Raw genomic sequence first — 22,558 nt, forward strand, 5'->3', positions numbered from 1 at the left:
GGTGTTTGAGTAGTGAGGTTGTAGAAATTGTCTACATTGTCCTTCTATTCTTACTTGAATTGGAAAATAATGAATTCTTAGTAAGCTTGTTCATGAATATATTCTTGCATAAAGTGGGAATTGCATGATCTTTAGATGATTGGTATGAATTGATTTACACCATCTTGGAGACATGGTGAATTTTCCAAAGAGCATGAAAGGAATTTTTTTTTTTGGATAAAATCCATGTTTTCTCATATTGACTTGCATTTTTATATGCTACTTGTGAATTTGACTTTATGAGATGAGATAAGAAGCATGGTAATATAGTCACTTGCGAGGTAAAATGTTTATCCTTAAAATGAAAAGTTGAGTCTCTTTAAAATGATTTATGTTGAGTCTCTTGAAAACTATGTGACTTTTATGACTTGGAATGCATAACTGCATGCTCATTCTTGAATAGTGGAAGCATGTTTAGCTAAGTGTCCATGTGTGTGCCTATAATTTGTGTTCTTTTTCCTAAATGAGGCTTACTTTAAGGATGAGTATTATGTTAAGAAAAGAAATTTGTGGAATGGCTCCCTATATTGTTGTGAGATACTTGGTGTGGCTTACCATTTAGACTTCACTAGGAAGGAATCATGAGCATGTCTTGGTTAAAAGTTGAGAATTTCTCATTTTTAGAGAAATTTGACCTTGTACTTGCTAAGTTGTGAAACTCATGATACATGTAAGTGTGTCAGGAGAAGGACATTCCTCCATGGACACCACTTAGTATGGTATGGTTGAGTATGACCTTTATGGCACTAGGTCTAACTAATGAAGATCTTTGTGATTTAACTAACTCAAGATTATGTTCATTGAAGTATGAGTGCTTAAGTAACTTTGAGTATGGGTTATGATCTGCCTATGAGTAGCTTTTAAAGATTTTCTTGTAATGAATTGAGATGTAATGATCATGTTATAATTAGGAGAAGGATGTTCTCCTGTGAACATGAAAATGATCTTTGTGTTTGATGCATTAAAGAGTGAGTGAGTAATGGTTTTGCTTGCTTGTGTGCATTGAGTGCTAAAATTATTTAATGATATTTTAAATTTTATGCATTGCTCTTATATGTATTGAAGTCCTTGTTGTGATTAAAGAGGCCTATGTGTCATTCGAGGACGAATGTTTCCAAGTGGGGGATATTGTAAGACCCCGAAAATGAGATAAGGTGTATAGATACTAACATATTTTTATTAAAGTTCTAATGTTCTAAATGTGAATAAAATATATTATATAGGAAGTAGCTAAAATTTTAGAGGTATTGGAAGACGAACGTTTAGGGACGACTAAGACATTCGACGACTAAGTTGCCTAGATGCCTAATATTTGGTTCTATGTTTTTATGGGTGTTTAATTATTATATAAGGTTCTAAAATGTATTAACATATGGTTTAGAGTCAGTGTACAAAGTTTGAAGTGATTTCGAAGTCGAACGTCAAGGGACGACCAAGGCGTTCGACGACTAGTGCTTATGTGCCTCATGTGTGTATGTACACCTAAATATTTATGAAATGATATTAATAAGTCTTAAAATGGTTTAAAATGATGTTTTATATTTCTATATGAAGTTTCGTGAAGTTTGGAGGTCAAACGCCCAAGAACGTCCAAGGCGATCAAAAGATAGCCCCTAAGACGTTCATCGTATGTCATGTTGGGGCCAAGGCTGTTTGGACGTCTTATAGGTGTTTGTTGTGGATGAAATTTATTTTGAAGGTGTGTAACTTGTTAAGGTTTTTAATCACGTTGGAAACGTCCGGGTATGACTTATAAGGGCCCCAGAAGAGGCCCCAAAATAAGGACCCAAAACCAGTGTGCAGTCTGTCCAAGACAGACCCTGGCGACGGATCAGTCAACGGCCAGTCATAAATGTGACGCCCCGTAAAAGGGTCCCGTAGTGAGGGACATAGCCAAGCGTAAAGTTAGTAACCTTGGGCATCCACTGTAGCCAACGACGGAGGCCTGTGACGACCCGTCGTTGAAACGCCCCGTCATTGCCTTCGTCGCGGATGGCCTGCAACTGGCAGCCTGCGTCTGTTTCATTAAAGGGGTGATTGGATAATTCACCCCACGTCCTAGACTGACTATAATAGGTTTATTTAGATATTTTTGGGTGTATATAAGTCATCAAAAACGTTATCACCCCATTCTAGAATCCTCTCACAAGATTAAAACCTGTCCCTCCAAAAATACTCTCTCTAGAAACAACTATTGTTGGTGAAGCTCAAGAACAGATTCAAGATGGGTTTTCCATGGATATATCATCAAGTTTATGTGTTTTTAAACTAATAAAAGGTATGGTGATCTTCATTTCTAGTTACCTTTTTATATAGAGAGTCATTCTTAAAGATTTCAAAAGAGAAAAATATGATCAAACACTTTCTTCTTCAATCTTCCATGGGTTCTTTCTTAAACTAATTTCAAAGGCATAATATGAATATATTGATAATTTTCTACTGATTTGGAAGTGGTTTTAAATCCAATTGCATGATGAACCCATGCTCTATCACCAAAACTATTTAGCCTTGCATGGACCTTATGATCTTGAATTGTTATCGATTGAATTATGATTCTATTATGTTGAAGTGATTGTATATGTTGTTATTTACATGAATTTATGTTTAATTGATTATGCTCAGTCCATGATGATAAATATATGAACATTTGAACATGAATAGTCTATGTTTCTATGTGTTATCTTGAAGTCGATTGTGGAATCATTTGTGTAAGGTTGTGATTATGTATGAACTCCTGTAGATACTATTTTAGGGTGAAATAATGGATGAATTTTGTAGGTTTAAATCCTTAATGAACAATCTAAGAAAGGATTGCATGAATTGATCTAGATTTCTTTAGGCTATAAAGTCAAAAAGCTAAGTGTATGATGGGTCTTGAGTTGTTGTTATATCAACCATGGTTTCTTCTTGATTTCCTACAATATTAGCTACTTCCTAATGATTATATTGTTGAAAAAATATGAATGATGATCAAAGCCTTAGAGAGTTCATAGTATTGGTAAATTCTCCTATAGTCAAGCAAATCGACAAGCCTAAATGCCTATGTTGTAACCTTAATCTTGAAGGTGTGTAATCATGATTTCAATATGGTTAAATGTAGGTTTATCTACTGACTTAGATTGATATTATATACGATATATGATTTAATATCAATGCAAGGGAAATTAGCGAATGATCTATGTTATTCTACTTTCCTAGTGTGCTGATGTGTTGTATTATGTTATAGTATAATCTTGTAGCTACTTGTACATGGTTTATTTTATGATTAAATTACATGTAGCTACTTCCATATATATGAATTATTGGTAGACAAGGTGTATTGATCAATAAGGATTAAAGGTCGAGTAGTTGGTAAGAATGCTTATTTCCTCTATTCTTTTACTTCTCTACTTCTTTATAGAAATATTGTTAAAGCCTTGTATGGCATTGTGTGGTATGGTCAACTTATGGTGTCGGCGTTTAATTTATTTTCATTATATGTGTTGACAATGGCCTTTAAGGCAAATTGATGAATATATGATTTATTGATTTAGATGATAACTTTATGATGTAATTGTGCCTATTTTCTTATTCTAGTTGTGATCTAGGTTGTGTAGATATTGTATGAGAATGTGTATATTCAAGTTAGGGTATTGTATAGGTGCTTCCATTAATGATTTAAAATGGTTAATAGACCTTACCCATGTACACACTCTCACTTACATGCATGTGACAAGTAGTATAGGTCATGGTGTCTAAATGAAAGGTTCTCATTTTTACTAATGTCTACTACTATGCATGTAAAGTATATGTATGTGAAGTATGTTATGTATTCCTTACTAGGATGACTTGACAGGTGTACTATTATGGGCAAGAGTATGGGACTTTGCCTATGCATTGCACATTTGTACCTTGATATGATAGTACTAGTTTTGGTTTCTATATGTATGAATATGTACGTATGAACTTGTGTGACTTAATGTGTTATGTGAAAGGTTTGCTCACATATATGTATACATACACACACATGTGTGAAGATCTAGTCAAGATAGGGGCTTTGAATGGTGCATTCATGTGTACCCTAAACAAGATGATGCTTTACATATGCCATGTTCATGTGAATGGATTCTTTACATGATTTAGATTGATTAACTTCCATCTATGACCTATGAGTTAAGCATACGAGGGGATCACTCTCCTTAACCCATGATTTATAAAGTAAAAATATAATAAAGGTTTTTAATAAAGGGAACTTAGCTTAGCACCGAGTGAACTTGAAATGAGTGTTTGTACCTTCCTATGGTAGGAAGGTAGGTCACCATAAATCTCATGAGGTGGATAACCATAATGCCTCAGTGGGCATAAATAGTATTTCCATAATTTGATAACTACAATGCCTAATCTTGGCATAAAGAGGGTTTTCACATGTACCTCCAAATTCCATAACTATGTTGCCACCATAGGATACTAGCTAGTGGATTCACCTACAAAGCTATGTTTATGATGGGTTCTACTTTTGCCAGTAGACCACCCTTTATCGGTGTGGGGTTCTATGACACCGGATTCCATGTTTAGCATCACATGGTCTATGTCGGTTAAGGCTATAGTTTCCCTAATGTAAAATAGAAAATGGAAGTTAATTACTAGGACCCTAAATAGAATTACTTAAGAGAGGTTACTTAGGATAGGTGGAAGTAATGAACCCATCTAGACATTGCACAAGTAGCTCCTTAGGAAGTTCTAGGAAGGTGTACTAATGCATGTCTCTATGTATATGTTCCCTATGCATAACATTGTAGTATTTGTCTACTTGTTATGAAGATGTGCCTGATATGAGTCTTTATGCATGATGTTGATCTTGTTGACTATATGATGAAGGTCTTGACTTAATTATGTCTATGTGATATTATACTTTTATGATGGTATGTGATTTTCTATGATGTTTGGCCTTTGATTTTGTTTCTATGAAGTATGAAAAGGACATATATGCTATTGATAAAGGTTTTATGATGATTTATTCCAAATGACATGAAATATGATTTCAAATAAAATGTCCCTTTTTAAATGCATGTTTTTGCATGGTTGTCATACTTAGTACATTCTTATGCTAATCTCATTCTTCTCTACTTTTTTCACAAAGTGTAGGTTATGGATGCTTAAAGGATGTCTTTGATGGTGCAGAGCTTGATAGATGATTCTCAAGCTCAATGAAAGGAATCGTTATGTTCAAGGATCTCCTACTTATGTCTCTATTGTAAAGTCTTTAAATATTATATAGTTGGTATTATGTCATAAGGGTCATGTCCCTAATGTACTCCAAAGTTATTGAGTATAAGATGGTAAAGAGACTTAGAGTGTGTATATGTATTATGACTTATATTTTATATCTATATGAAGTAAAGTTTCTAGCATATAAGGTGTTATGAAAAGTTTTAAATTTTCTACTAAATTTACTATGTCGATGCGATGAATGATAACTATGGTCTTGTATAAGACCTTCGATAGGTCAAGTACGCCGTGTTACTTCTAGGGAGTGCTCCCTAGTCGTGACAGAAAAGGGACTGTGGGAATTTAGTGAAAATACGGGAAATCAGAAGATGGAGAGAGACATGGGAGTTAATGGTGATGAAGTGAGGGGAAATAGTAGGAAATGAGGAGAGAAATGGTTATGAGGGGTTATGTGAAGAGGTGGGAACAATAAAAGTCTAAAACTTTTAATATTCAGCTGGACGGGTCAGGTCTGGTCGGTGGATAAAGACGCGACGATTCCCCGTTGATGGACCGTAACAGGGTCGACGGTCCGTCATGGGGGTCCGTCGAGGGTGCCCTAACTTGGAAAACATGAAAGAAATACCTGGGCATGACAGATCCCAACGACGGTACGTCGATGACACGACATTCCGTTTATTGGTGCAGCAGACCAATTTTCTGCATATTTCGGTGATTTGGTGCCTGCACATTTAACACCCATTGAGCTAATCTTTTTGTATTTTCTGGACACTTTTTGGACATGGACCCTAATCTATTTTGTAGCCAACACTACTAAAGAAAAATAAAAGATTAGTCAGACGGAACATTAAATAAATAAAAGCAAAAATAAGGCAACTATGCCTAGAAAATCATGAAAAACCTATAGTTGGCTAGAGGATACATATTGGGTTGCCTCCCATTCAGCGCTTGATTTAACGTTGCGTCACGACGGAGGACTCTTGATTACCCAGACTTCATCAAGATGGTATGACTCGATCACTTCCTTCGCCATTTCAGCATGCCCTAGATAGATTTTGATTCGCTGCCTATTCACCTTGAACCTCACACCCTCCTTGTTCTCCAACTCAACTGCACCATGAGGGAATAGCTGGGTGATAAAATAGGGACAAGTCTATTTGGACTTGAGTTTGCCTTGAAACAAACACAACCTAGAATTAAACAAAAGCACCAAATCCCCAACCAAAAAATCGCGCATCTCAATCTTTTGGTCATGGTACTTCTTCATCTTTTCTTTGTAGAGGGATGAACTTTCATATGCCTTCAAGCGAAATTCATCAAGATGATTCAACCCGTTTAACCTCTGTTTCGCAGCCTCATTCCAATCCATTTTCAACTTCTTTATTGCCCACATAACCTTATGCTCTAATTCAATCGCTAAGTGACAAGTATTCCCATTTACAAGTTGGTATGGGGACATGCCTATGGGAGTCTTGTATGTTGTCCAGTAGGTCTAAAGAGCATCATCAAGCCTCCTTTACCAATCCGTTCTACTAGCATTCACTGTTTTTGCCAAAATTTTCTTAATCTCCCTGTTAGACACCTCAACTTGACCAATAGTTTGAGGATGGTAAGGAGTGGCCACATTATGGAGCACCCCATATTTTTTCAATAATCCCTTAAACAGCTTGTTGAAAAAGTGGTATCCCCCATCACTGATAATAGCCCTTGGGGTTCCAAATCTAGGATATATGTTCTTTTTAAAGAACGCGGTGACACTCTTTCCTTCATTATTCGCAAGTGCTATAGCTTCTACCCATTTTGACACATAATCGACTGCCACAAGAATGTACTTCATCCCATGAGAACACACAAATGGGACCATAAAGTCAATGCCCCACACATCAAACAATTCAATCACAAGACTGGGATTTAAAGGGAGCTCCTGCTTTCTCGAAATGCCACCATCTCTTTGCCATCTATCACATGCTTTGGCGAACTTATGAGCATCTTGGTGGAGGGTTGAACAATAGTAGCCACATTGCCCGATCTTGTGAGCAGTCAGGATACAACTATGATGCCCACCTACAGGCGAAGAGTGAGATGCCTCAAAAACACTCGACAGCTCAACTTCCGGCACACAACGCCGAATAAGACCATCAGCATAACTCCTATATAAGTATGGCTCATCCCAAAAGAACTTTTTCACATCATGCATCAACTTTTTCCTTTGATGAAAGGAAAAGTCCGGTAGGAAGATATCACTAGCCACATAATTTGCAAAATCTGTGAACCATCGAATCAAGTCTTGGGAGGCAGTCAGTACATGTTCATCAGGGAAAGTATCATCAATTTCATCCTTTACCTAACTTCCTCATTGCTTCATCTTCTAACCGGGACAAGTGATCAGCAACTTGATTTTCGGTCCCTTTTCTATCTTTCACCTCAAAGTCAAATTTTTCCAATAGTAATACCCAACGAATCAACCTCGGTTTTGAATCCTTCTTTGCCATCAAATATCTCAAAGCAGAATGATCAGTATGCGCTATAACCCTCATTCCAAGAAAATAAGAGAGAAATTTCTCAAAGCGAAGACTACTGCAAGGAGCTCACATTCAGTCACGGTGTTGTTCTTTTAGGCTTCATTAAGGGCTTTACGCATAGTAAATGGGATGAAGGATTTTTTCCCTTCTTTGTCCCACACCAAGAGCAACCCCTCTCGTATCGCACATCACCTCAAAGGCTTGCTCCAATCTAGAAAAATGATGATAGGTGCAGACTCCAACTTTTCCTTTAACTCACCAAATGCCTTAAGACAAGATTCATCAAAATGAAACTTTCACTCTTTCTCAAGAAACTTTCACAAAGGATGTGCAATTTTTAAACATCCTTGATGAACCTTCGGTAAAAGCATATATGCCCAAGAAAACATCTTACACCCTTTACAGATATTGGTTGAGGAAGTCACTCTATCATCTCAACTTTAGCTTGATCAACCTCTATACCCTTCTCTAAAATGCGATGAACCAATACAATACCTTATTTTACCATGAAGTGACATCTTTCCCAATTTAGCACAAGGTTGCAATGTTCACACCTCTTAAGAACCTCGGACTAAGGACTCAAACACCGCTCAAAGGAGTCACTAACTACTGAAAAATCATCCATAAACACCTCAATAATGTCCTCCACCATATTGGAGAATATAGACATCATACATCTCTGAAATGTGGTTGGTGCATTACATAACCCAAACGACATTCTCTTGAACCTGAAGGTCCCATAAGGACAAGTAAAGGTGGTTTTGTCTTGATATTTCGGTGCAATATAAATCTGAGTATAACCCGAATAGCCATCAAGAAAATAGTACCATCCCATTGCTGCAAGTCTATCTAACATCTAATGCATAAAAGGAATAGGAAAACGGTCCTTCTCGGTCCATGCATTTAATTTCTGGTAATCCATACATACCCTCCATCCCGTCACCAGCCTCATCGGAACAAACTCATTTTTCTCATTGGGGACCACAATCATTCCCTCTTTCTTAGGTACACACTGAATAGGGATTACCCAACTACTATCGGCGATTGGATATATCATTCTAGCATCCAACCACTTAATGCTTTCCTTCTTTACCACCTCTTGCATAGGTGGATTTAAACATCTCTGGTGCTCAATACTTGTCTTATGATCCGACATGAGTTGGATTTTATGTGAAAAAATCCCGAGGGGATCCCAATAATTTTTACATTAGTCCACACAATAGCTCTTTTGAACCTTTTTAATACCTCCACCAAACTCTCAACTTGATGCACATTCAAATCTAGTGCAATAATTTCTGGCAAAATGTCACTTATTCTTAAGAATACATACCTCATATGAGGTGGTATAGCGTTAAGTTCTAATTTTGGAGCCTTATCTATATATGGTTTCGCGGGTGGAGACTCACGATGTTTCATATCTAACTCCAACTTTTTTGGTTTAAACTGAACATCACCTCGATCAAGTGCCGCGACCAATGACTCATACTCTTCAATACAACCACTACAAAAATTCATGATCACTGCCACTAGTGCTTCTACACCCAGACGCTCTTCCATTTGGACCTCAAATGACTTTTCAACCCTGTAAGATATGGCAGATACCGATTGGATCTCGTCACTCTTCATCATGGACCTACAAATGTTGAAAATCACATCTTTATTGTTCAATCGAAATTTTATTTGACCTTTCTCCATATCAACCAAGGATCTACCCGTAGAAAGGATGGGCCTCCCAAGAATAATAGGCACCTCAAAATCAACCTCACAATCCAAAATCACAAAATCGTCCGGAAATATGAATGGCTCCACCTTTACTAACACATCGTAGAGTATCCCAATAGGCGTATTTATCGTTCGATCGGCCATTAGAGTCGCATCGTAGTGGGCTTTGGGTGACCCAAAACCAACTTCTTGTAAATAGCGATAAGCATGAGATTTATGCTTTCTCCAAGATCACATAATGCTTTCTCTAAGTGTAATAACCTGATTGTACATGGAATAGTGAAGTCACCCGGATCTTCTTTCTTTTGCAGTAGAGACCTTGTAGTAATAGAAGTACAATACCGCATTCTATCATCATCCTCAAAACTGAACGATCTTTTCTTAGTGACCATATCTTTCATGTACTTGGCATAACCGAGCATTTGTTCAAGAGCTTCTATAAAAGGGACATTAATGGAAAGATGTTTGAGCACAGTGATAAAATGTCAGTATTTACCATCCTCGGTCTTTTTCACTAACCTATGTGAGAATGGAGGTGGTGGTCTATACATGGGGGTCATCTTTTGCGGTACCTTAGCTTCTTTCCCCATTTTGTCTTTTAACCAACCACTAACCTCCACTACCTCATCATTTCCTCTTGTCATATTTTCTACACAAGACGACATTGGTGGGTCAATGGTTTGCTTACCACCTCAAGTTGTGACTACCATACATTGTCCATCATTTTCAGATTTTGGATAGTATTGCTAGGAAAAGTGCCCGATTGACGTGGATCCACAGTCAAAGACAATTGAGCCATTTGCAACTCAAGATGGTTGATTTAGATTGCATGTGCATCAACTGTTTTCCCAATACTCGCTAAGTCACTCCTCAACTCTTTAGTGTGCTCATCACTAGCATAAAAAATCCTCATCATTTTCTGCAACATATCCTCAACTTATACCATACTACCTCCACCATCCCTAGGAGAAACTTCACGATTTTGAGGTGGAACATAGGGCCCACTCCTATCATTTCTGTTACCATAGTTACCCGGTTGAAGTTATTATAGCGATTGTAATTCCCATCTCTGACATAATGATCCTCTCAGTTGTAATTACCATAGTTTCGACCATGATTTCCATGACCTTGGCGCAAATTCTTCTGATTGGACCCTTGGGCGTTTTGTTGGAAACCCCCCGTCTACACATTTACCGCATAAGAGTCCTCCTTATAGTAATACTCATCAGTTGGTGGTGGTGGTTTAGACAAGTAGTTCACCACATTTACCTTTTCTGCACCCCAGTGACGTGTTTCAACACCAACCCAAACTCAGTTCTCATTTGAACTATTTCTTCACGAATCTCATTTGTTGCTGGGTTGTGTGCGTATTGCACTGCAAACGTGTTTCTCCCATTATCTGACTTTCGAGTGCCATAAGCTTTATTATTTTGGGAGATTTTCTCCAACTTCTCAGCAATCTCAGTACAAGGACACTCTCAATAAGAACCACCCACTATCGTATCTAGTACTGGTTTATCATTATCATCTTGTACCCGATAGAAGTATTATTTCAACGACTCATCATCGATGTGGTGATTAGGGACACTTCTCAAGAACGAAGTGAACCTGTCCCAAGAACTATTGACTGATTCTCCCGGTAATGCCACAAAGTTGTTCACCCTATATTTGTGGTTTAGCTTCTTCGACACCGGGTTGTAACGTGCTAAGAACACATCCCTCAATTAATTCCAAGTGTAGATTGAGTTATAGGGGAGCTCGGTAGACCATATAGCAACCTCTCCCGTCAGTGAGAGAGGAAACACTCTCAACCTAATTACATCCGTATTAAAAATCAGTCTCCCTAGGCAACTCTTACACACCGACCTCACCTTGGCAATGTGAGCATGTGGATCCTTAGAAGGTCTCCCCGAAAACAAACCTCTATCGGTGAGCATTTTCATCAGACTACTAGTTACAACAAAAGTATGTCCGTGTGGTAGGGGAGGCAAGTTAAGTGGATTGTCAGAGTCAGTAATATTATTATATCCCCTATAATAGTCTTGAGAGTGTGGAGCGGGAGGTTGCCTATGTATTTCACCTTCCCCATGATTTTCAGGTAATAATTGATCATGAGCATCAACCGGTGGTGGAATTGATCATCGAGAATACCCAAATTTTGGTTCATTCTACGCAATGTATGCTCTAGTTCGCGGTCAGGTGAGATTATGGGTTCTCCTCTACTCCGCGTACTTGGCATACACGGAAGATAGATCTGCAAGAGACAAAAACAAAAAGAAACAAGAAAAATTAGGAAAATATTGACTAAACTTTGGTAAAACTTATTGTTAATCTAAAAACCACTTTCCCCGCAGCGGCGCCAAAATTTGATACGCACAAATTACTTCTCAAAAAGAAGTATAAGCGGTCGTATCAAGTAAAGAACCCAACTATGAGGTTAGGGTCGATCCCACGAGGAAAATGATTTAGACATAACCTTAACCTATTATTACTTCTATTTAGTCAAGTCCTTTCCGAAAACAATTAACAAACAGTGTTTTTTAAGCAATAAATGTAATTAGTACTTAAATAAACAAGTGACAGATTTAAAATTTTTATTTTATTAAGTAATGAGAGTAACTAAGGCTTAAGTGTTCCCCACAGGTTCATAACGCGGTGATTCTAGCTACAACAATCCTTTCCTAGTATCTTGCATACAAATTGGTAAGTTATGTATCCCTAATTCCTTGGTCCAGCAACTAGGAAATTTCACTCTGCACCTTGGTCCGGCTACGTGTGTATGCTTTACTAAACCTTAACTTTAACTCATATTAAGCATCATAATCGATGTATGACTTAGTTGTTACTTTGCACCAATCGACACTAGCCTATTAGATAGTATATACTAAATCTACGTTGATAATTATTTTCTTATTATCTACCTCTTGGTCCAACAAGTAGCAACAAGGAGAATTCGTACGTGTGCACTCGTTAAAAAGACTTCTAAATGAAAGAATTATCAATACATGCAAGACACTATTCTAGAATTGTTATTTTAGCTAGTTTTTACCTTGTTAAATATCCATTGTTCCCACAACCCTAGCTATGAATTTAGTTACCCCTGTTAATAATCACACAATTCATATTAGTTTGATAAGAATTCATGTACTTACTTTGATGAGATTAATGAAAAACCAGAAAATTACTTTAATTAATCAATAAGCTTGCAATAAACGATTTCCGAAATATAGAATAACTTCACAAAATCACAAGTTCACAACTAGAATAATGGAATTTGAAAAAATACCCAGGAGTCGAACCCCAAAAATGAGGTTTTTACAAGCATTTATAATAATAGAGTCGTAAGAAAAGAGGGAAATCTATTTAAGGAAAATCTGTCCAAAAAAGCGTATGAGTCGACGACTGGAGCGACGGGGACGATCGAGGTCACGACGGACCGTCGAGGCCCTCCTTTGTTCCATACTTAAATTCTTTTTCTATTGCTTTCTTCACCAACTTTTTGTTACCATCGACGGACATGGATGGCAGTTCGTTGCATGCACAACGGTCCGTCAATGGCTTCCGTTCCTCCATATTTAAAATCTTTGAATATGGGTACTAGGGCTACTTTCTGTTAACATTGACGAATGTGCAGGAAGGTCCGTCGTGGCTATGAAGGTCCATTGAGAGCCTCCATAACCCCACAGTTATTCATAATTCCCCAACTTCTTTTAGCAGCCTTTTTCTTCGTACGAAGGTGGCCACCTACAGACCATCGATAGCTCCGTAGGTCATCACTTCTACAATTTTCAGCACAATTCTCCCACGTTCTCCTTCTGGATAGATTTCCTGCAAACAAAGAGAAAACTACATTAAAACCAATACAAAAAGGCCTTAGGGACACACTAAACTTAAGGAAAAAGCATTGAAAGTACCGTGAAACCACGGTACATAAGTGATGGGAGCTTGGATTAAAGGGTAAGTTGGTTATGTTGCTTCACTCTTATTATGAAATGCTCTTGAGTGGTATGGTCCACATTTTTGGTAGCGGTATTTACTTAATGTATTAGGATATATTTGGTATGTATTGTGATTATATCTTGAAACCCTAATATGTGAAATGAAGTGATAATGAAGATGGTTCTTGTAATGTGTATTATGAAGTTAGAGTTGCACGTTTTGCTTAGTTTATGCCTAAATGAAATAATGTATATGTTGAGCATGTTTAAGTGTGTATTGTGATGAATGAAGGTCTAAAAATGTTTAGAATTGAATGTAATAGAAATGATGCTTATGTGCAAGGTGTGTTTACATGTACACACACACTTACCGTTAAATGAATGAATGAAGCTAAGTTAAGTCAAAAGGGAAGTTTTGGGGTGAACACTCTTCGTGATTTAAGATGAAGTGTTTAGTAGAAACCTCACTACATCCTAAGAGCTTTCTAAGATAGGTCAGAGAATGAATTCCCTTCGTTAGTTGAGATGTGGTGTTCACTAGTTATCGTTAACCTATAGTATATAATGTCTAGAATCCGTGGGGAGTTATGCCTAGCACTAAGAGGATATGAAGGAGGGGTGGTTACACTTCCTGAGTTGAGATATTGTATTCCAATGTACCTCTTGAGATGAGTACTCCTCGTTAGTAGAGAATGAGTTACTTAGTAGCAATCTCCGTATCCCTTAATTATGCGACCGCATAGGTGTAGCTATTGGGTAAGCCATGTAAAAGATAAGAGAATGACCTTGGTCTAGGCAATTGAGGATCCCTTATCCGATAGGGGTTAATATTGGGATTCCATGTCTATCTCTCATGGTCTATGTCGATGAAGCTAATCTCTCACAAAAGCAATGAAAGTTACAAGTCTTCTAAAAAAGTGTACTACTTATGGTAGGTAGTGGAATGTGAAGCTATTTATCTATTGCACTAGGTAGGCATTCCGAAAGGCGAGTCTTGGTGAGCCTTATATGATTTGAATGAACTAAGTCTCCTAAAAGAACGTACTACTTAGGGTAGGTAGTATAATGGGACACTATCTATCCATTGCACTAAGTAGACCTTCAGAAAGAGGAGTCTTGGTGCCAAGCCTTCTAAAAGAGTGCACTACTTATGGTAGGTGGTGGTATGGGACACCATCTACTCATTGCACTAAGTAGGCATTCCGAAAAGGAAGTCTTGGTTTGTTGCTTGAGTGTTCTTCTAATGTCGTGTTATTGAGTGGTGGCTTGTTTCCCCGAGGTGAGTAAGCCAAAACAGATAATCTTGAGGATCATTTTGGTGTGTATTGAAGGAGGTATATGTGGACTTATTTCATGTCTTACCTTGGTGAGTCTTAGGATAACCTTAGTTGGGGAAACTCCTACGGAAATGAGTTCACTACCTCTTGGCAACACCTTGGGGGTTCACTGTTTTGGAATCGAATGGGTTCACTATAAGGGTAAATTGGTTTTTATTGTAAAGGTTAGGTAATTCACTATAGGTTGGTCCTTTTGTTAAAATTATGAAAATTCTTCTCTAATTGTTAAATGATGATTATAATGTTGTTTTACTTCTATTTTCATGAATATTTTGCTTAATTGGCATGAAAATGTGTTTTTACTAAAATGTCCCTTTTTGCATGTTTTTGCATATGTCATACTTAGTACGTTGTTTTGTACTAACCCCATACTTTTCTATATTCTATAAGTATAGGTTGGAGGTTTTGAATATTTGAAGGCGAAGCTTGGGAAATCTACTCTCTTAAGATTTGGTATGTCCTCATATATTCAAGGGCATAGACTACGTTTCTTACCTTGTTATTAAGACTTTTTTTGTATTTTGTTTCAATGTAAAGGGTCATGTCCCTAAGATATATTTCATGTCTTTAAGTTGACTTGTGATGATGATATTCTCTAAGTATTTATGAAAGAATTCCTTTTATATTAAATATCGTAAAAAGTTTGAATTCCGCACTATTTTTCATGATTTATGTGATGAACGATAGTTAAAGGGCTTGTACAAGACCCCAAAGGGTCAAGTGCACCCGGTCATAACCCAAGGATCCTTCATGACTTCTAGGGGGTGCTTTCGGGTCGTGACATATTAGCCCTCAAATAACCCTCACATTTACCTTTGACTCCATATTACCCTTATTTTTAAACCGTCCTCAATTTAAATCTAATTAATAGATTCATTAATGACATGACAATCATCTATTGGTAACTCTATAATTAACCTAAAATAATTTTAAAATCCAATCATTCCCAAATAAAATTGACCCGCCCCAATCTATTTGACCCGTCGGCCCAAATTAACTACTAACTTACGCCTTTTCCATCTCTTTCTTCAAGTGCAACTGACTGTGTTATAACTGTCTTTTTCTCTGGCAGAAATTCAAGTATTAGATCCATTCTTTATTTCTTTTGCTTTATCATTTCATCTCTTTCTATTTTCTATCCTAAAAACCCTAGTTTTGTCGTCTTCCTTTTTCTTGTTTGGTAATTTCATACTCTGAATATTGTAATTCTTTGTGCTTTTTGCTTACAAAACAAATCAATTGATTTTTTTGATTTCTTATTTCTTATACTTATAGCTTAGAATTTTCAAATGCTATACTTGTCCAATTTTTAAGTATGAAACAGGAATGTATAAAGTCCACAACGATGAGATTTTTACCATGGAATTTTGTGAATTTTCGGTTGTTGGAATAAAAGTTTTCGAGTTTACCATATCTATCGAATTATTCAAACAACTAATTTCATTGAAATTCCAAATACAACATATCTAAAATTCAATTTTTTATGAGAAAATTATGTTTCTTCCATCAATTTCTCGCAAATTTACAGATAGGTATGTCGCCAATAAGTTAACTGTTTAACTCAAGATGCATGATACATTTATTCAGCACGTCTTCAAATATCAGTCGAAGAATTCTGGTAAGGAGAGAACCGATCCTTAATGTTTTGATGAAGTATTAGAGAAATGTGATGATCCCCAAATGGGTCTGAAATTCTTCATTTGGGTTGTCTTTGAGGCAGTTTTTATTTGATTTGGGCAGGTTTATTTGACTTGAATGGGTGGATTTTTTTAAAAAAATTAGTTTAGGTTAATTATAGGGGACCAATAGATGATTGACACGTCATTAATGGATTTATTATTTAAATTTAAATTCAGGACCGTTAGAAATAAGAGCAACATAGAGCCTAAAGGTAGATGTGAGGGGTATTTGATGTCTAATAGGTGGAAGGAGGGTAATTTTATACTATTTCTAATAGTTTGAGGATATTTTAGATCCTTTTCCATTTTTAAAATAAAAGAGAGATTGTAATACACACACCATGATGAGAGTAGTATAAAAAAGATGTGTGTTTCTCAAACTATTAAGTGATAGTTTAAGTAACAATGAAACTTGCGCTCTCAATAGTATTGGTATGAAACTCAAAAAAATGGTAGAGCTTAGGCTTATTTTTTGAAACTTATTTCTTCATTTATTGAAAACTTGACTTCAATATAATTATATATCACTAAATAAGAATAAAATGCTAAACTTAGATAATATATTAAGCAATATAAAATTGAAATAATGACATATAAATAGAAACCAAGAGAGTATTATCTATATTCGGTGCTGGTTTTAGTGTCGGTGCTGGTGCCTGTGGGTTTTGAGGTGTCTCTTTGTGCGTTTACTTTTCAACTCTGTGACTCCAAAATAATACAAGGAAAGATGAGCAGAGAGTGACTTACATAAAGACAGTCAAACTTGGCGGTAGACTATTTCAGCCAATGTTTTCTATTTGTCCTCTGAACAATAGAAATTTCCAAAGTAAAAATAAGGAAGGAATAATTTTGAGTTATGTCAAATTTGTGATAGAAATAATTACATTGTTCTTAGGTATTTTTATTGGTGGACCTACTCATATAAATCTGCAGATGAATTATCACACGCAATGACTTACATCACATACATGTATACTATAAGTATGAATAAATAATTTACAGTTTACTTCTTAGTGCAACTTAATGAATAAATTTTATTTTTAAAATGATCATTACATAATAACTTTAAACGCCCCAATTTCGTCTTATCAGTGACTTTTTGACATGATTCTTTGCATCTTGATACGTTATCGTCTTTATTAAAAATAATTATTACTTAGAATTTGTGAAATAAACATTATTATTCGAAGGAAATGATGGAATATAGAGCTTCTTTGACTTTTCCTTAAGACTACAATACAACGGGGCAGTAATTGCACATTGGCCTACTCCAAGACTTCACAAGTCTTAAGACTCAATTTTCCTCTTCTGTCTGGATGTTACTCTTTTGATTTCAACTTTTTTTTTTTTTTTGCTCTTTCAACTCTGAACTCCAACAGTAACTGCACATTGGCCTACTACAAGACTCAGTCTTATTGGGCATTTGTTGTTCAGTTTCGCTGCAATTTCTTTGATGGTAGACGAACTATTCCGCTTCAAAATGTTTGTTTATCGCACTTGTAATTCTAACAATCAGTTAAACATGTTTCTCTCTCAGTTATTCATTCTCTTATTATGTATTCAATCAATCATCATATTTGCTGCCACTAACATTCATGAAAACGTTGCCATATCATGTGGTGCCTCTGGCAATTACCCTGCATCAGATGGACGACTATGGATCGGAGATTCAACATTCACTTCCTCATTTCTACACTTGACTGGAAAATCTATTCATTCAACAGTACCTCACCAAGCTCCAGATCCTTATAAGTCTGCTCGAATGTCCCGCCATCAGTTTACCTACCAATTTTCAGTGAAACCGGGACACAAGTTCATACGCCTGCACTTCAAACCAGCTTTATACAAAGGTTTCATCAAGTCAAAACCCATTTTTACTGTCAAAACTAATCAGCATACCCTGCTCAGTGACTTCATACCTACCCATGCTGCAGGCATCAACTATTTCAAAAAGGAATTTTGTATCAATGTAAAAGAAAGTGAAACATTAAGCATAACATTCATACCATCTCGAAAATCAGAAGACACTTATGCTTTTGTTAATGCAATCGAGATTGTTTCCATGCCCTCTGGTCTGTATTTCACACCAGATGGCGATCAGGGAGTCCCTGTTGTTGGAAGAAATTACAGATTCTACATTGACAACAGCACTGCACTGGAGACAATTCAGCGAATAAATGTTGGCGGAAACTCTATTTTATCCCTGGAAGATTCAATCATGTTCCGGGACTGGGAAGATGACACTAATTACCTGATTCAAGTTGGTGCCTTTTCGGTCAACAGAGCCGTTGATATCAGATATGCATCCTCAGCAACTCAGGTTGCACCAAAAGAAGTTTACCTGACAGCCAGGTCAGTGGGTGCGCACTGCCATTCGAATTTCTGTAATCTCACATGGAACATTCCACTTGATTTGGGATTCAGATACCTTGTTAGGCTCCACTTTTGTGAAATTGAACCTATGATCACATATGAAGGCCAAAGGAATTTCAGTATTGTTATAAACAATCAGAATGCTGAAGATGAAGCTGATGTGATCAAATGGAGTGGGGGGAATGGAATTTCTGTATACAGGGACTATGTTGCCATTATGGAAGGTGATAGAAGGGAAGGGAAGCATAACATTTCTATAGTTTTGCAGCCAAAGTTTTCTACAATTAGTAAACATACTAACGCCATCTTAAATGGGATAGAAGTCTTCAAGATAAGCAACCCCGACAACAATCTTGGTAGTGTGAGCCCTGTGCATCTTGTTACAAGTTCGACACCAGAAAAATCAGAGGAATCTGTGTTGTTCTATACAAAGAATCAAATTGCAACTGTACTGACATTTATGGTCACTTTGGTCAATGTTGCTGTTTATTACATTAGGTGTATCTCAGAGATGAACTCTGGAAAGACGAACAATAGAATATCTTCAGGAGAGCATCAGTGTCGTCAATTCTCATTGGATGAGATGGAAAGATCAACCAACAATTTTGATCCTCAGCTTATCATTGGTAGCGGTGGATATGGCCCAGTATATAAAGGGGAAATTGATGGTGGAGAAACCACTGTAGCAGTTAAGCGATTGAAACGAGGATCTAGCCAGGGGGAGAGAGAGTTTTGGATGGAAATCAATATGTTATCTACGCACCGCCATGACAACCTTCTCTCCCTTATTGGTTACTGCATTGAAGGTCATGAGATGTTATTAGTTTATGATTATATGCCTCGAGGATCACTTGCTGACAACCTGTACAAAATGGACAGAAATTGCTCATCTCTCTCTTGGGAACGGAGACTTAAGATTGCTATGGGTGCTGCACGTGGACTGGATTTCCTTCATACATCTCAAAACAGGGTGATACATCGTGATATCAAAACCTCAAACATTTTGTTGGATGAAAACTGGGAAAGTAAGATTTCAGATTTTGGGTTGTCCAAAATGGGGCCTGGAAATGAATCAGCTACTCATGTTAGTACACAAGTCAAAGGCACATTTGGTTACCTCGATCCTGAGTACTTCCAAACTAATAGATTGACATGGAAAACTGATGTGTATGCTTTTGGAGTAGTACTATTTGAATTGCTCTCAGGAAGACCTGCAGTCGATACGAGCCTGCCTGAGGAGCAACATGGACTTGTAGCATGGGCCAAGCAATGCATCAGGGAAGGAGAAGTTAATAAGCTTATTGACCTGAATCTGGCAGGGCCTATCTCATCAACTTGTTTGAAGGTGTTTGTAGGAACTGCAGGAAAATGCTTGGATGATAATCCACGTGAACGGCATCCAATGTCTAAAGTGGTGAAAAGTCTGGAATCAGCATTAGTATTTCAGCAGAGTGCAGATGCAGGCATCATACCATTTGATGACATATCAACATCTCAGTCAAAGGCTGAAGCAGAAAGGTCATCCATCAAAGAGGGTTGTAATGGCATTGATATAGCAAAAAGGAGTGTCATTTCACGGAGATGGTGGAATTTTTTAGGTCTTTTTCCAAAAACACCACCAAAGCCAATAGCTTTACCAACATCACCACAAGTACTTTACTGCTTCACCCTCAGTGATATCCTAAAGGCTACAAAAGATTTCCATGAGAGCCTGAAAATAGGTTTTCTAGGATCTGACAATGCATATGTTGGCTTCATAAATGGTCGACGTGTTTCCATCAGACGATCACATACTGCAGAGTCAAGACTTCACATGTTCAGTGAGTTGCAAGCTAAAAGCGAAATGAGTACCTTGCCCAGCCACATCAATATGGTGTCATCGATTGGGTTTTGCAGAAATATTAAAGAGATGATCCTTGTGTATGATTATGCAGCTGGAGGGACTCTACATGATTTTCTCCGTAACCCTGATAGGAATCCTCTCTCATGGAAGAAGAGACTTGAGATCTGCATTGGTGCTGCAGAGGGTTTGAACTATCTTCGGTCCATACTGAAGATAACAGTTCTCCATTGCATTTTCAACTCCTCCTATATTTTTTTGGATGAGAATTTGGTAGCCAAAGTTTCAGAAGTTAGCTGGTCAAAAATAAAAGGGATCAGTACAGCTGGGGTAATTCATGAAGGGGGATATTTGGATTCAGACTACTTACGAGATGCAAATTTGACAGAAAAATCATATGTATACTCATTTGGCTTGGTGTTATTTGAGATGCTATGCACCAATGAAGCATTGGAGCATTGGCTAAATCAGGGACAGGTCAGTCTAGCCCAATGGATTAAAACATGTTTTTTGACTGTGACTTCCCATTCGATTCACCCATGCTTGGTTGGAAGAATATCACCTGACTGCTTTGAGCTGTTTCTAGATACTGCAATCAACTGCCTGCACGATGAGGGTAACAAACGTCCATCAATGAATGATATAATCACAAATCTCAAGGAAGCACTCAAGCTGCAAGAGGCGGCTAAAATTACTTAGGCACTGTTGTTTTAGTACTAATGTCTTTTAGATTTTGTGTTGTACCAATTGGAAATAATGCATGTTTTTCTTATTTCACTCTTGAGGTCAGGGGCGGAGGATGTATTAGAAAATGCATATATAAAGACGGAAAGGTGCATAACAACAAGTGCATCCAATTAGCTAAAGAATAAGTTTAGCTAGGTAGAAGCAATTAGTTATTGTTATGATGATTTACAGCCAATTATGCAGCCTTTTTCATTCAGGTGAGGTAGATTCTTCCCAGAGAAGCAGGTTTATACATCACTTGCACAGGTGAATTGAAGGAGAAGAAAGAAGAGAACTAGAGCTAATGGGGAAAAAGACCCGAAAAGCAATCAGCTTATCTAGTCAAATTTTTTGAAATGAGTTTTAGACTAAGTGGGTCATATATTTTAAATGAGTAAAGAAAATTCACATCACATTTGTCATGTCAGCCAACTGTTAAAAAAGGGCAGTTTTAAACCTTAAAAAATGTTGAGAATATTTTTAAATCAAAAGGTGTAAGGAGGACATTTTTGAACCATTTGAAATACGTTAAGGGAATTTTTCAACCCTTTTCCCCTACTTAAATCATCAAAAGTTCGGCATTTTCTTGTACAAGTTTAGGAAATTATAGTTTATATATAAGTTATCTAAATATATTAAGGAGACAGGATTAATATATCACACACTTTATTATTGTTTTTATAAATAAATATTTGCAGTTACGTGTTACTATGAATTTTCAAATAAACATAATTTTACAAAAAAATCAATAATCCAATAAATCAATATCGTAGTAAGTAATAACATTTTGATAAAATTCTCCCACATGGTACAACAATCTTTTCACATTGAGCAAGAGTCTCTTTTTGTGTTAATATAAAATTATAGGTCTTATTTTTTTGGTAAAATATAAATTTATGGGTCAAATATTCATATTAAAAATAATACTCATCCTTTTTTGCTCTGTAAATAGTAAACACGACACACCTAGTCAAACCCTAATAGAGTTTCCACCTCCCATGGTCGCTGGCCAGTCTGCTACAGAGGTAAGCCAGCCATCACAACCCTCGTATGTATCCACATTAAAACCAACACCCACTATCTTTAAACCTAGTCAATTAAATCCAATCTAATATCTACATGGGAAACCTTGAGTAATATGTGAACAGAAGTAGAAATTATATCGAATGAAAAT

At 36.8% G+C, this 22,558-nt stretch overlaps 1 protein-coding gene across 1 annotated transcript; it reads left to right on the forward strand.

Moving 5' to 3' along the window:
- Positions 1 to 17,696: 17,696 nt before the first annotated feature.
- On the forward strand, positions 17,697 to 21,524 carry LOC101244537 (putative receptor-like protein kinase At5g39000). Its single transcript, XM_019212121.3, has one exon. It carries the CDS (start codon positions 17,899 to 17,901, stop codon positions 21,355 to 21,357), a length of 3,459 nt encoding a protein of 1,152 aa, XP_019067666.2. The 5' UTR covers positions 17,697 to 17,898; the 3' UTR covers positions 21,358 to 21,524.
- The last annotated feature ends 1,034 nt before the right edge of the window (positions 21,525 to 22,558 follow it).

Source organism: Solanum lycopersicum, chromosome 2 (genome assembly GCF_036512215.1).
Source record: "Solanum lycopersicum chromosome 2, SLM_r2.1".
Classification (NCBI taxonomy): Eukaryota; Viridiplantae; Streptophyta; class Magnoliopsida; order Solanales; family Solanaceae; genus Solanum; species Solanum lycopersicum.